This window comes from Rhinoraja longicauda, chromosome 1 (genome assembly GCF_053455715.1).
Source record: "Rhinoraja longicauda isolate Sanriku21f chromosome 1, sRhiLon1.1, whole genome shotgun sequence".
In the NCBI taxonomy this organism is placed as follows: Eukaryota; Metazoa; Chordata; class Chondrichthyes; order Rajiformes; family Arhynchobatidae; genus Rhinoraja; species Rhinoraja longicauda.
Window position 1 is genome coordinate 108,572,315 of NC_135953.1, and position 15,433 is coordinate 108,587,747.

The 15,433-nt window shown below is 41.5% G+C and overlaps 2 protein-coding genes across 12 annotated transcripts in view; both read right to left on the bottom strand.

The window, feature by feature from the left end:
- Nucleotides 1–10,739, bottom strand: part of LOC144596125 (uncharacterized) — a 95,356-nt gene extending 84,617 nt beyond the window's left edge. For all 6 annotated transcript variants that reach the window (XR_013547573.1, XM_078404319.1, XM_078404313.1 and 3 more), the window contains exons 1-3: nt 8,433–10,739; nt 5,181–5,347; nt 1,020–1,167 (exon numbers count right to left, since the gene is read on the bottom strand). Coding sequence is in view for 5 of the 6 variants with exons in the window: in XM_078404319.1 (XP_078260445.1) it covers nt 1,020–1,167; nt 5,181–5,347; nt 8,433–10,739 (2,622 nt within the window). In the remaining variant the exon portion in view is untranslated. The remainder of the gene's footprint in view (nt 1–1,019; nt 1,168–5,180; nt 5,348–8,432) is intronic.
- A 47-nt stretch (nt 10,740–10,786) lies between these two features.
- Nucleotides 10,787–15,433, bottom strand: part of LOC144596164 (janus kinase and microtubule-interacting protein 1-like) — a 248,153-nt gene continuing 243,506 nt past the window's right edge. For 4 of the 6 annotated variants that reach the window (XM_078404362.1, XM_078404370.1, XM_078404346.1 and 1 more), the window contains 3 exons: nt 13,707–13,772; nt 13,370–13,411; nt 10,787–11,026 (listed from right to left, as the gene is read on the bottom strand). In XM_078404362.1, coding sequence (XP_078260488.1) covers nt 10,787–11,026; nt 13,370–13,411; nt 13,707–13,772 — 348 coding nt within the window. Of the gene's footprint in view, nt 11,027–13,369; nt 13,443–13,706; nt 13,773–15,433 lie in introns of all 6 variants that reach the window. The other 2 variants (XM_078404386.1, XM_078404378.1) reach the window with 1 other exon arrangement.

A 15,433-nucleotide genomic window follows, 5' to 3' on the forward strand; every position in this document is an offset into this window, starting at 1 on the left:
ACCCATGATATTAACAGACCTCAATGTCAGCTGGGCAGTGGGGAGGGGCACATATTTTACTGAGTGTGAGCAAGTGAGGTTTTGTTGAAAAAAATGATTGGGAAAGATGAATCACACCGCTTGCCACGATTATTATGAAAACACAACTTCTGATTTATTAAAGCCATTAAAAGTACTGAGGTTAAAAAGAATGTATGTGCTCATTGTTCCATTTCAACTACCTGGTTACAGGACCTACTGCAGGGAACATGGAGAAACAATAGACTGGAATCTTAAGCAAAGCAAAAACAAAGTGCTGGGGAAATTCAGCAGGTCAGACTGAAAAAGGATCACGACCCAAAATGTCATTTAACCGTTTCCCTCCACAGGTGGTGCCTGGACTGCTGAGTTCCTCCAGCACTTGCCAATTCATGCTCGTTAGACTGAAACTAGATTGAAATTGCTGGACAAGCTATTGAACATGTAATCCAGGCATTAGAACAATTATCCCGAAATACAAGGTCATAATATCATCATGCTTGCACAAACTCAATTAGTTAAGCAAATCTAGAATTTAATTTTTTAAATTCAGTAATGATGACACATTATATTAACAGATAACATCAGATTTTTTTTGACACCCCTTGGAGAATCTTTCCTGGTCTGGCCTGTTTAGGACTCCATGGACTTGTCTTTTAACCACTCAGTCCAAAGGAAATTAAGGGTGACAATAATACTTATCTCATTAATTAATGATATAGACTTTTACTGATTACAATCACATGGAAACATTTTTTTTCCTCTTTTAATTAAAGACATTTTCCTCTCCCTTCAGAGATTGGTGGTGGCAATGATGGGTTGACCAAATAGAGTTACAAAGTTTAGAAGATGGAGCATGATTCTGTGCAAGTTATCCCCCTCTACTGCTGGCATTGAAGAATTCTCACATGGTTCACAGATTGGAGGTACTGTAGCTACTGCAATGCAGAAACATCAAAGCAGTAGTAATACTGAAAGTCAGGATGTACTACCAGCCTTACCTCGTTTCTGAGGCTTCTTTCTGAAATCTGCAGATACCGGAGCCTTCCTGTGAGTTGTGAATCATTGGTTGTCGATAGTTGAGATTTAGAAGTCAACTCATTGAGTTTGTCCAGAAGCTTTTGCTTCGACTGCTCCAGATCTCGAATTCTAAATAGTGAAATAGTAGTACCAAACACCATTGAGTCAAAACAAAATCCAATGCTATGCTAGATATTTATCATTGTATACAGTATGGTGGCTCCCATTGTAACCACTCTCAGCTACTGGACAATTGAACCAATTTCAATTATTCTGGCCTGACAAACATGCCCTGATACTAACATATTTTATGAGTTCATGAGGTGGTACTTCTTTGGCAGGGGACAGCATTCATAATCTTTCCTAATTGCCTTCAAACTGATTGCTTTGCAAGGCCATTTCAGAGCGCATTTAAGAATCAAAAGCACTGGAGACCGTAGAATCACAAAGAGGTCAAACCAGACTACATATGGCATATGTGTAAGAAGGAAACTGCAGATGCTACTTTAAACTGAAGATAGACACAAAAAGCTGGAGTAACTCAGTGGTACAGGCAGCATCTCTGGAGGGAAGGAATGGGTGATGTTTCGGGTTGAGACCCTTCTTCAGAATGGTTACGGATAAGGGAAACGAGAGATATAGATGGTGATGTGGAGAGATAAAGAACAATGAATGAAAGATGCAATCGATGATACGATGATTTATCATGGTTACGATGATAAAGGAAACAGGTCATTGTAAGCTGTTTGTAGGGTGAAAATGTGAAGCTAGTGCGAATTGGGTGAGGAAAGCATAGAGAGAGAGGGAATGCCGGGGCTACCTGAAGTGAGAGAAATCAATATTCATACCACTGGACTGTAACCTGCCCAAGCGAAATATGAGATGCTGTTCTCCAATTCGCATTTAGCCTCACTCTGACAATGGAGGAGACTAAGGACAGAAAGGTCTGTGTGGGAATGGGAAGGAAGATCAGGTTGGTTCAGGCGGGCTGAGCGAAGGTGTTCCGTGAAACGATCGCCAGTCTGCGTTTGGTCTCACCGTTGTATAAGAGTCCACATCTTGAACAACGGATGGAGTAGATGAGGTTGGAGGAGGTGCAAGTGAACCGCTGCCTAACCTGAAAGGACTGTCGGGATCCCTGGACAGAGTCGAGAGAGGAGGTATAGCAACAGGTGTTGCATCTTCTGTGGTTGCAGGGGAAGGTACCTGGGGACTAGGTGGGAAGGGTGGGGAGGGATGAGTTAAACAGGGAGTTGCGGAGGGAACTGTCTCTGCGAAGGGATCCCGTTGGAGGTGGCGGAAATTTCGGAGGATTATGTGTTGTATGCGAAGGCTGATGGGGTGGAAGATAAGGACTAGGACCAAGGAGACACGAGTGAGGGCCTTATCTATGATGGGAGAGGGGATCCCCCGTTCCCTAAAGAATGAGGACATCTCGGATGTTCTCGTATGGAACTCCTCATCTTGGGCGCAGATGTGGTGTAGACGGAGGAATTGGGAGTAGGGGATAGTCTTCACAGGAAGCAGGGAGGGAAGAAGTGTAGTCAAGATAGTTGTGGGAGTCAGTGGGTTTGCAATAGACGTCAGTCAATAGTCTATTTCCTGTGATGGAGACTGAGTTCAAGAAAGGGGAGGGAGGTGTCGGAGATGGACCAAGTAATTTTGAGTGCACGATGAAAATTGTTGGTGATGTTGATGAAGTCCATGAATTCTGCATGGGTGCTGGAGGTAGCACCGATTCAGTGTTAAATGTAATGGTGAAAGAGTTTGGGGATAGGGCCAGTGCCCGCCTGGAACAGGGATTGTTCAATGTACCCTACCAAGAGGCAGGCATAGCTGGTGCCCATGTGGGTGCCCATAGCTACGCCTTGGACTTGGAGGAAGTGGGAGGAGTCAAAGTAGAAGTTGTTAACGGTGAGGACCAGCTCTGCTAGGCGGAGTAGAGTGACTTTGGAAGAAGGGCCCGATCCAAAACGTCACCTATCTATGTTCTCCAATGAGCCTGTTTCCACTCTGTACAACTCTAATTCTTCCACCATTCACCCATCATTAAGTCTAGTAGAACAAAGACTGTACTAGCAAACTTTATGACACTGAGCAACGATGCCTGTTGGGGACTATGACCTCCGATTTACAACTAAAATCTTCACAAACTCTCACCATTCCAGTTTTCAGTTAATTCAATTTTTCTCGCTCTGTTCAACCACCTTATTCTGATGACTAGGAAATCTTTGTCCCATCCAGTGTATTGTGTCTGACAACTTCACAAAGACAAGGAACCTCAAGTGCTGGAAGTACTCAGCAGTTCAGGCCCAATGTGTCCTGACCAGCAGTTTCTTACTTTCTTTTTGCTTTCTATTATCTGCAGGTTTTAAAAAATTTTATTGTCCTTTTCTTTCTTTTCCAATTATCTTGTTATAGTTCCCAAGAATTTCTGCTGGCTCTTGAGATGTTTTGTATATCTCTTACATACACAATATGTGCCAATTTGTATTTCAAAGAGTACATAATGTTTGGTTAATTTAGGCAATGCTGAAACTTGGATTCACGAGGTCAAATAGCACGAAACAAGCCCTTCGGCCCATTGAGTCTGTGGTGATCATTGAACATTCATTTACACTAACCCAACCTATTTTTGTCCCTATGTTCCTGTCAATTCCATTCAGATTATAAACACTGTGGCAATATACAGTGGTCAATTAACGTGCTAAACTGCATATTTTTGGGATGCAAGGAGGAATAGAATCACCCAGAGAAAATAATCATAATGATTCTAATTTTTTTTTTTAATTCATTTCGCTCAACACCTTCGCTCAGTCTGCCTCAACCAACCTGATCTCCCGGTGGCTGAGCACTTCAACTCCCCCTCCCACTCCCAGTCTGACCTTTCTGACATGGGCCTCCTCCAGTGCCATAGTGAGGCCCACCGGAAATTGGAGGAACAGCACCTCATATTTCGCTAGGGCAGCTTGCAGCCCAGCGGTATGAACATTGACTTCTCCAACTTTAGATAGTTCCTCTGTCCCTCTCTTCCCCTCCCCCTTCCCAGTTCTCCCTCCATCTTCCTGTCTCCACCTATATCCTTCCTTTGTCCCGCCCACCTGACATCAGTCTGAAGAAGGATCTCGACCCGAAACGTCACCCATTCCTTCTCTCCTGAGATGCTGCCTGACCTGCTGAGTTACTCCAGCATTTTGTGAAATACCTTCGATTTGTACCAGCATCTGCAGTTATTTTCTTACACTAATTTATTTTAAATCTTTTTTATTCTTTTCATATATATATATATTTTTAAATTGTTTTTCGTATTTTATTTTATTTATGTTGATGGTCAAGTCAAGTCAAGTCAATTTTATTTGTATAGCACATTTAAAAACAACCCACGTTGACCAAAGTGCTGCACATCTGATTAGGAAAAAAAAAGAAACATACAGTGGCAGGCAGCCAAACACAACGGCGCGGCATGTTGTACTGTTGTCTGTATATATCTCTGTGAAAAACTAATAAAAATTAACTAAAAAAAGAGAAAATCATACTGTTAAAGGGAAAACATACAAACTCTACACAGACGATATCAGATGTCAGGATCGACTGGAGCTGTTAGACAGCTGCTCTTGCAACTGCATCGTAACAGTTTTGCTTTGGCACTTTAATATACAAAATCTAAAATTATGCAGAACATTATTCCGCCCATTGTGCCTGTACTAGTTTGTTCAACAAGCAGTCCCAGAATATTTACTTCTCTATTGAGTGAAATTTACCTTTGAGTTAATTTATTTTTCATGATATTCTGAAGTTCATTCAGAAAGTTAAGATTCTCCATGAACAATAATTATTCAAGACGGGAGATTTGGTATTAGATTATTATTTTTGAGAATTTGTTGAGGATAGCTGTCAATGTGATTATATTGATTCCTGGAATCCTGCACATCGAGTCCCACCACAATCCTGATAAGGGAATTGTGCTGGAAATGTCAAGTGAGAATGGTTATTGTCATCGGCCTGCTGACTGCAGCCAAAGGCAGAGAACAGCAACTGAAATTCAAGAGACCTGTTTGTAACTGTTTCGTTTCCTAACAGCACCAGTCTGAAGCTGTCAGAAACAAGAGAAGCAGAATCAGTAATGCAGCCGTTTTCATTACCTTCCTTGTAAAGCAGCCTCTGCCTTTATGAAGTTGCTAATGGTTTCTTTGAGTGTTTTCTCAGACTGTGCAAAGTCCTCCAGCCTCCGGTCATTGCCGTCAATTGCTCGATTGTTGGTCTCCCATTCATCTTGGCTTGTCCCGTTCTTCTTTGCCTCCTCCAGGTCCTGCAATTGCCAGGAGGTACCAATGGTTACGTTTACATTCACTACATCTGTGCCTTCATCCCTAGGTGAGATAACGTGATAACTAAACTTTTGCACCTTATCAACGGAGGGCTCCATTTGCAGTTGCAGCAAACTGCTGATGCTTTTACTGCAATCAACTGAACCTGAGAAGGGCTTGAGCTGAGGTCTCTCCTGCCTCTGAACAGCATGTTATTTTCATACTGAACCAACCTTTGCTGGCTTGTCGGTAGTCACCTGCTGCTTAAATGGTCTCTCCAACAAAGGCTTGAAAACGTCCTTTCATTATTGATGACATTTTCAGTTTCATTGGACAAACCAACTTGTGAAATTGATATACCACTCTAATTTTACAGCGCCTTCACATTACCTTAGCACAAAGACTTCCATTTTAAATCAATATTACAATGGCACATTTATATATTCCAATCTTTAATAAAAGGAATTATTGAAACAGTTTCCCCTTTTCCCCAGTCAGACCTTTTAGTTCTCTCGTGTTTTATGCGATCAGTATCAATATTGAGAACAAAATAATGTTTAGCGACCAACTCCAAACTACATTATTATTTTGTAAACACAAAGAGAAGCAGAATCAAGCCTTGTAAACACAAAATAATGCTGTAAGACGGCAACCAAGAGGGACTGAATGTTGCCCTTGTGCTGGAGAGGGGGTGGAGGGGATAAACCGGGATACTACTGTACTTCGGATGAAATATTTTAGCTATGATGAGAGTCTGAATTTATTTCCATTGGCAAGGAGAAGATTGATTGTGGACACGATTGAGATGTACAATATTATAAGGAGCTGAGATCAAGTCAATAGACGGAACCTATTTCCCACAGCAGAATTGTCAAAACAGTCCAAGAATAGTCTCAAAACGGGAAGTGATTTACATGTTACTGGTGCTCGACTATGCTCAAGAAAAACTGCACTAAGACCAAACTACAACACATTATTATCCACCAATATTTTCAGGTACATCTTCAGAGCTGGCCAGCATTTTCCCACCCAACATAAACTGGCAAGACAAAGCCAGAGGCAACCATTTCCAGCCAAAATTAACAGGAAATTCAGCTGATATCAGATAAAACTGTGGAAAGGTTCACAACAGTTAGTTCGTTTCTAAGTTATTTTTCTTGCTGCCAGACCTTCACAAATTTTTATGAGGCATCTGGAAACTCAGCCATTCCTTCGTCGGTTCGCACTGGGAATCTCATTGCTGAGATAGAGGATCCTCAGCAGAATGAGCAAACTAACAGGGCTACAAATGGAGTCAGAGGGAGTTACTGCACAAAATAAGCCATTCAGCCCACTGAATCCATGCTGACCATCACGACATTTTTACACTGATCTTACTCCCTAAATCATGTTAACCTCCTCACTTTGCCACCAACTTCTCCCCATGCCTTCTCCCAGAGTCTACACAATTGACAGTATCTGATTGACCTACCAACTTACACATTTTTGAGAAGTGGAAGGAAACTGGAGCACTCAGAGGAACCCCACGCAGTCACAGGAAGAATGTGTAAACTCTACATAGGTAGCTCCAGAGGTTTGGATTGAACTTTATAATGAGAATCCACTCGCTGTGCTACATAAAATCATACACCATGGAAACAGGCCCTTTGGGCTAACTTATCCATGCCAACAAAAATGCCCCATCTACACAAGTCCCACCTGCCTGCAATTGGCCCATATCCCATTAAACCTAACCTATCCATGTACCTATCCAAATGTGTTTTAAATGGGGGTTGGGGAAGGCCAAATGCTTAAGAGAACATTCACCTTCCCAATGTCATTTACAGGCTAAGTCATCTCTTCCTGCACCATGTGCCTAAACTGAATGCCAAAGCTGTGTGAGTCTGTAAGCCTTGCCCACACTAAGCCCATGGCTGCATTGCGCAGGAGACATTTTACTGCCTTCCTCACAGGCACCTGGAACCAGCTAGATGGGTCTTCGGGGTCCATATTGATTGCAGGCATCCATAACTCACAATTTGTCACCTTGCAGATTAGAGTCATAGAGTCATACAGCATGGAAACAGGCCCTGTGGCCCAATCTTCCCAAACCCGCCAACATGCCCCATCTCCACTAATCCCACCTGGTTTCTGGCCCATCTCCCTCCAAAACTATCCCCATCAGATATCTGTCTAAATAGTTCTTAAATGTTATGATAGTACCTGCCCCAACTGACTCCTCTGGCAGCTTGCTCCATATACCTACTGCTCTTTCTTTATAAAAAGTTGCCCTTCGGGTTCCTTGTAAATTCCCCCCCCCCCCCCCCCCCCCCCCTCACCTTGAACCTATTTCCTCAGGTTCCTGATTCCCCTACTCTGGGTAAAATACTGTGCATTTACCCTATCTATTCCTCTCATGATTTTGTACACCTCTATAAGATCACCCCTCATCCTCTGGCGCCCCAAGGAATAAAGTCCTAGCCTACTCAATCTCTCCCTGGAGCTCAGGCCCTCTAGTCCTGGCAACATCCTCATAAATCTTTTATGCACCCTTTCCATGTTAGCAACATCTTTCCTCTAATAGTGACCAAAACTGAACACATTACTCTAAATGTGGCCTCACCAATGTCCAGGGCAATTGTAGCATCCCTCCCAATTCTATACTCTGACTGATGAAGGCCAATGTGCCAAAAGCTTTATTGACCACCCTACTGCTTACCTGTGAAACCACTTTCATGGAACAATGTACCTGCACTCTTAGATTCCCCTGCTCTACAACACTCCCCGGAACCCTACCATTCACTCTGTAGATCTTGCCCTGGTTTGACTTCCCAAAGTACAACACCTCACACTTCTGTGCATTAAACTCAATTAAACTGTATTCCTCAGCCCACCTGCCCAACCGATTAACATCCTGCTGGAATTTTTGATAACCCAACTGATCCCTCCAAATGTCCCTCTGCAACAAATGCAGTAACCAGAGCCATAATTGAACGATGAGACAGCGATCATCTCTTTTCAGAGTGCCAGGCTCCAAAGTTTAGATCCGTTCTCCATGCCATTGTTCTCAGACCCCAAATCTTTAGCCCCGTAACATCTTGCACCTACCTGTTCTAAATCCTGAATTCTTGCCAGCAGCAATGAGTGCTCCTCCTGTAGTGACCGCAGAGCTGCCTCTTTAGTGTGCAGCTCTCCCGTCAAAGTTTGTGACTGTTGACATTCCTCTTTAACCATGGCCTCCAAAGAGATGGTCAACTGAGACTCTTTGGCGAGCTGGGTTTCAAGTGCTTTCTTTTCTTGTTGAAGAGTAGTTTCTATGTTCCTTATTTCACTCCACTTTTCCTCTGCTTCCTCAAGTTTTCTCTTCAGGCTCTTCACATTCACCTCAGAAACTTCAATTTCTTTTATCCTCTTTTTCAACTGCATTTCGAGATTTTGCTTTGCTGCTTGGCAGATGGACTCTTTGACCTCGAGCTCTTCAATCTTTTTGGTAAGCTCCGCTGTTATATTTGCTTGTTCCTTGCTCTTTAAAATGTCAAGCTCATCAAACTCTCTGATTTTCTTTTGAAGTTTTGCCTCCAGATCAGCTTTGGCGGTCTCCAATTCCTTTATCCTGTCTCTCTGACATCGTGTTTGCACTTTAACTTCCCTCTCAAAGTTTTCAAGGCTGGAACACTTTGTTTTCCAACGATGCAGCTCTTCACTCATCCCACGCTGTTTGACACCCAACTCTTCGTTGCGTTGGGCCAGCCTTCCCTGCGTCTCTTCCATTGCTTTCAGAAGAGACTCCTGGTTGGAAATCCTTGCCTGAAATTTCTCCTCACTTTCTTCTTTCATAACGAGCAGCTTCTCCATGCGAGTTATTTTTTCTTGTAAGTTCCTGGTCTCTCCTTCCTGCATTTCTCCCACCAGCTCTTCCAGCATCCTATTTCGTTCCTGCAACTTCCTCTCAGATTCTTTTTGCTGCCTTTGCTGCTCTTGCAGTTCACCAAGCTCCTCGGTTAAATGTTCGGCTTCATCTTTTAAGTGATCCAGTTCTTTGCTCTTCGCACTCAGCTCCATTTCAAACCTGCTTCTCATTTTCACAATGAATCCCGCTTGGTCTATTTCAGCCTCAGTCTTTCTGCTCAACTCAGCTTCGAGTTCTGTCTTTTCCTTAAGAACATCCGGAGAGAGCTCGTACCTTTCATGAACCAGGCTCTCTGCCTTCTTGGCACTTTGCTTCATTTCTTCCATTGACTGCAAGGTTTTTCTTAAAGCTTCATCTTTCTCCACAAGTTGTTTCCTCAGAGTCTTAATTTTGCCATTTTGCTTTCCTTCCACTCGCTTGAACTGCTCATTCATTTGCTGCTCAAATTGCTCCCAGTCTCGGACCGTTTTTTCCAGATCTGAACATTGCTTTTTTAACTTTAACTCACAGCTCACTCTCTCTTCCAGATCCCCCTTTAATTTGGCAGTCTTTAATTCAAGTCCATTTCTGCATTCTGCTAACTCTTCAATTTTCTGAAGCAGATCTCTGTTCATTGCCTCAAGTTGGCCATGAGCATCATCTCGCTCCTTGATCTCATCAAACAAAAATTTGATTTGCTCCTGGTACTCTTCCTCAGACCTTTCCTTGTCTATCTGTAGTTGCTCCACCTGGTTGTACCTCTCCTCCAGCTTGTGTTCAATATCTTCCTTCTGCTTCGTCAATTGACCCAACTTGGCACAGCGTGAGCTAAGAAGCCTTTGATTCGCCTGGCTTTGCAAAAGTTGGGCTTCAAGATCCTTGATGGTTTCTGTCTGCTCCTTCTCACTCATGTCTTTAAGCTTTAAAAGTCCTTCTAAATTCTTGACTCTTTGAAGAAGCTCTGCTTTGGCACTGTGTTTATCCTGACCTTCCTCGTCACTGCTTTGGGAATCCAGTGATTCTAGCTCCCTCACAGAGGCCAGCTTTCCTTTAAGAGCGTCACACTCAAAATGAAGCTGATGGCATGAAACCTCCATCTCCATCAACTTTTTCCTCAGCGTTGCTGCCTCCTCTTTACTGTCCTCATACTGAATCACATACTCCTTTAATTTCTCTTCAAGAATTTTCTTATTGTCATCAGCTTCACTTTCTTTGAATTCGGGCTCTGCTAAACGTAGTAAATTCATTAATTTTAAAATATAATCTTCAAGTTCTGCTATTCTGTCACCTCTGCATTTGTTTTCCTCTTTCAATTTTATCAGATACTCTTGTAAAGTTTTGGAATTTAAATCAGTCAATAGTTCCCCTGAAAAAGATCCAGGATGTTCTCTTTTCCCAGGTGATGGGGAAGCCAACAGTTGTTCCTCTGAAGTGTGTAACTCCTGTAATTGTTTCCGGCTCTTGTCTTTAGCATCTTGCTGTTTGTCTTTATCGCTCTGTGATTTTTTAAGTTTGCTCTCCATCATTCCCAAATCAGCAAATTTGATTTTTTTTTCTAATACTTCTTGGTAGTTTAAAAACAAATTGTCGTCAGAATGGTCTTCCTTCTCATTGAACAGATATGCATTTGAAAAATTTGAATGGAGTCTTCCGACGTGGATTTAGCATGTGTGCATATATCGGTTTTCTGCTTGTGTTCCAGTTTGTCTCTAATAGAAGCTCGGAATTTGGACAATGCCTCCACTTCAATGTATTCTTGTTGCTTTGTACACTTTGAGATTTGCTCTGTTGGCTTGGCGTCCCCTCGTGTCGGCTAATCATGGAAGGAATGAAGTACAACACGGGTATTAAATGGATGTCACCATTTTGAGAGATGTACTTTTTTTGACAAACTGTACCTTTTACTCTTTTGAGAATCAGACAGAAAATATTTGAGTTTAGTTTATTAGTTGAGGTCTAGCATGGAAATAGACCCTGCAGCCCACTGAGTCCACGCCGACCAACGATCGTCAATACACTAGTTCTATCTTACACCCTAGGGGCAATTTACAGAAGCCAATTGACCTACAAACCTGCACGTCTTTGGAAAGCGGAGCACCCGAAAGAAACCCATACACAGGAGGAACGTACAAACTCCATATAGACAGCACCCATAGTCAGAATCAAACCCATGTCTCTGGCGCTGCAAGGCAGCAACATTACCGCTCTGCCACTATGCTGCCCAAAAGTTCATTCTTCCAAAAGTTTATACAGTTTCCTTCTGCAAGCCATGATACAGTGGCAGCTCTTTCAGTGATCTCATAAAAGTGCATTAGCTGTTCTTTTTTTATCTGTGTCTAGGTTATATAAAGAATGTTCTTAATAGGTACTGATAGAGCTCATTTCTAAATTATGTGATATGGTTCATTTAACTGAACTCAATACAACAAAACATAAAAGCTTTGCACTGACAATTTAAGATCCCTGATACTAGCATATAAGTGGCGAGTGTGTGTAAGTGGACCAAGAATTTTACAAGTTCAAGGATATGGATTTCAGAAATATGATCTCCACAATCAGAGTAGAGGGAGGTGAAAAGGTATGTGGTGGCAGTGGAGGAATGTTTAGAAAGGTTGAGGCCAGAGACTTTCTTAAAAAGCCAGGATCCATTTGGGCTCTTGCTGACCCCCAGACTGCTGGAAAATACATATTCTGTTCAACATTTCACCCTGCTTTCACAACCCCAGGTGATCAATTAATTTTAATTTGGCCTCTCAAATGAGCATTGGAAACCTGACTAAAATATGTCCAAGTGCTGCACCTCCTCATAGTGGGACACTGCATCCACTGGCAAATGATTATGAAACGTACACTTTTTGGACGTATATTCTTGACAATTAAGTCTTTAATCACCTTATTGAAGAAGGGTCTCGACCCCACATGTCACCCATTCATTCTATCCAGAGATGCTGCCTGGCCCGCTAAGTTATTCCAGCATTTTGTGTCTATCTTCGGTGTAAACCAGGATCTGCAGTTCCTTCCTACACACTACATCTTTAATCACCATCCCCACTCCCCGTCAATTCTCACCAAAGACGACCTCTCCTGCTTAATATAATGGTATCAGTTTTAACAGAGACATCACCTTTTTGCGTTAGAATAACCTGCAATATATCTGTTGTCAACATAAACATTTCGCAAGTAGCTGTGCTCATCAGAAGGGGAATTCTGGACACTGGTTATTGGATCAGAAATATTATCTCTGATCTGAATGGGTGAAACACTTAATGAAAATATCAAGAATTAAAAAAAGGCTCATGGAGAATTTAGAAGGTTTATTCTGGTTGTGGTTAATGTAGATCAGTACACAAGTTCAATTAAAAAAAAATGAATGATGGAGCAAATGTCCCAATCTCTATTAATGGTGCCGAAATGGAAATGATTGAGAGCTTCAAGTTTCATGGTCTTAACATTACCGATGATCTGTCATGGTCCAACCACATTGAAATGATAGCCAACAAGGCAAACCAATGCCTATACTTCCTTAGGAACTGAGGACATTCGGCATGTCTCCAATGACTCTTACAAATTCCTATGGATGCACCATACAAAGCATACTGTCAGTTTGTATCGGGTTGGGAGCACCTCTGCCCAAGACCGCAAGAAATTGCAGAGTTGTGGTGTGCTCTTGTCCACCACACAGACCAGATACCCACCACTGACTCTATCTACACTTTGCACTGTCTCGGAAAAGCAGCCAACATAATTAAAGATATGTCCCACCCTGGTCTTTCCTTCTCCCTGCTTTCGTCAGGCAGAAGATACAGAAGCTTGAAAGCAAGCACCACTTGACTCAAGTACAGCTTCCTCTCCTATGTTATCAGGCTTATGAACTCCTTCCATTAACTGGGGTACTGTATGATTCACCTCTATTATATTGTGAACATTGGACTTGGTCTTTGGATTTGATGCACTTCAATGCTGAGAACTATATTCTGCCCTCTGCATTTTCCCCTTTGCTCTACCTATTGTATTTGTGTTTGACTTGATTGTATTTAAATATATATTTTCCAATTTTATTGGATGGTATGCAAAGCAATGATTTTTACTGTACCTCAGTACTCGTGACAATAATAAACCAGAACATAAGGTGTTATGGTAAGTAATAGCCACTAACCTGTGCTTCTGACGACTGGCCTTCAGGGCCAGAGAATAAAAGCTAAGGAGAAAAACAGAAATAAAAACAAAAACTGAAAACATAAACATAAATCAGAACGTAAAGGTAACAAGCGGGATAAGGGAGAAGAAAGGTTTAAAGAAGAGAAGAATATTAGTACGAGATAAAAGCCTTCTAATTAAGTAAGTAAACAAACTTTTCTTGCTGCAGCCAACAATCAGAGAATATTTGAAAGTTTTAAATAGTACAGATTTATGCACAATAAAATTACCGCTGAAAAATCAATTTTAAAATTAGCAATTGATTTTATAAAAATAAAATTGTAAATTATTATCACCTTTTCTTCTATTTCTTTGATTTGCCTTTTCTGGATTTCTATCTTGTCTTCCAGTTCTCTAATTCTCTGCAAAAGATATCAACCTGTTAGGAACTGCATAGCAGATCCAATATGTTGCAAATGCCAATATAACAACTAAGAACTGTTCCTACATCATCATAACTCCAATAGGTTTGCAGGGAGAAATATGTTATAAATTTATGATTTTATATATAATGATTTAATTGTCCATTTTCTAGATTCACTGCAAAATAATTGAAGATTTCTCAACAGTAGTGTATTAATTTACTTGAGAGGTATATTTCCTTATTCAGAGGTATGAAGTGTTATTATCAACAGCCCCAGAATCAATTGTGAACAAACATTCAGAAATACAGTACCACAAATTAGCCTTCAATATGATCAACACTTTCCTTCTTAAACAGTCTTTTATAATAAAGACCTTTAAATTAATAACAACAACCAATGCCCAATTACAAAAGAAAACCATTTTATTAACAACAGAAAGAATATGCAACCTAGGTGCTTGCTACAAGGCATACCAAAAGGCATTACTACCAGGTTAACACAATCGTTGCAGTGCTCTGAAAAATTGGAGATTTAAGTAGATAATCTGTCTGGGAACAAAGGCCAGTGCCCTCACCAGCTGCTTAGCTAAAAACCACTCAAGTGTTGAAACAAATGCAATTGTATTTCAAGCCCCAGCGTTTTTTTTCCTTTCTGGGTCCGAAAGCACGCTAAAGCCCTGGACAAGTGGAGCAAACTGAATACATTACAACAATGTGAATAGTAGCTTCTTCAGGCAAAAAAGTCTAATGTCTTTTCAAGAGCAGAATACACATCTATCTGTCAGAACAGTTAAACTAACCGACCTTTCTTGTCTGCTTTCGCTCCCTCGCCTCGTGCCGAACGATGATTTTGTTGAAACAGACACAAGCACAAACAAACTCCTAGTGTACTTCCGGACCAGGAAGCTCATGTGCACAGAGTTACCATAGGAACACAAGCTTAGAGCAAAGGTAAATAATCACTCTCCCAATTGTTATAGTGCAAGGAATGCACTTGGTCATTATTAAGTTTAATGAGAGATGTGTTCCCATATTCCTGAACACAGGCAAGTGCAATTCAACAGCAGATGAAGGGTTATAACAATAGTTTACTGCAAAATAAGTAAAGAATAAAGAATGGTCCTGTTAATATTTCAGATCTGTATGACAGTAATTCTTATTGCATACTTTGTTAAAGTCAGAGTCATACAGCATGGAAACAGGCTCTCCGTCCCAACTTCTCGACGCCGACCAAGATGCCCCATCTACATTAGCCCCACCTGCCTGCATTTGGCCCATATCCTTCTAAACTTTACTTGTCCAAATGTTTTTAAATGTTGTGATAGTATGTGCCTCAACTACCTCCTTTGGCAGCTTGTTCCATATACCCACCACCCTTTGTGTAAAATAGTTACCCCTCAGGTTCCAATTAAATCTTTCCCCACTCACCTCAAACCTATGGTTCTTGAATTCCCTTACTCCGGGTAAAAGGCTCTGTGCATTTACCCTATCTATTCCCCTCATGAACTTATACACCTTTATAAGATCACCCCTCAACAAGGAACAAAGTCCTACCCTGCTCAACCTCTCCCAATAGCTCAGGCCCTCGAGTCCTGGCAACATCCTTGTTTTCTCTTCTCTGCATCCTTTCCAACTTAACAATATCTTTCCTAGAACAGG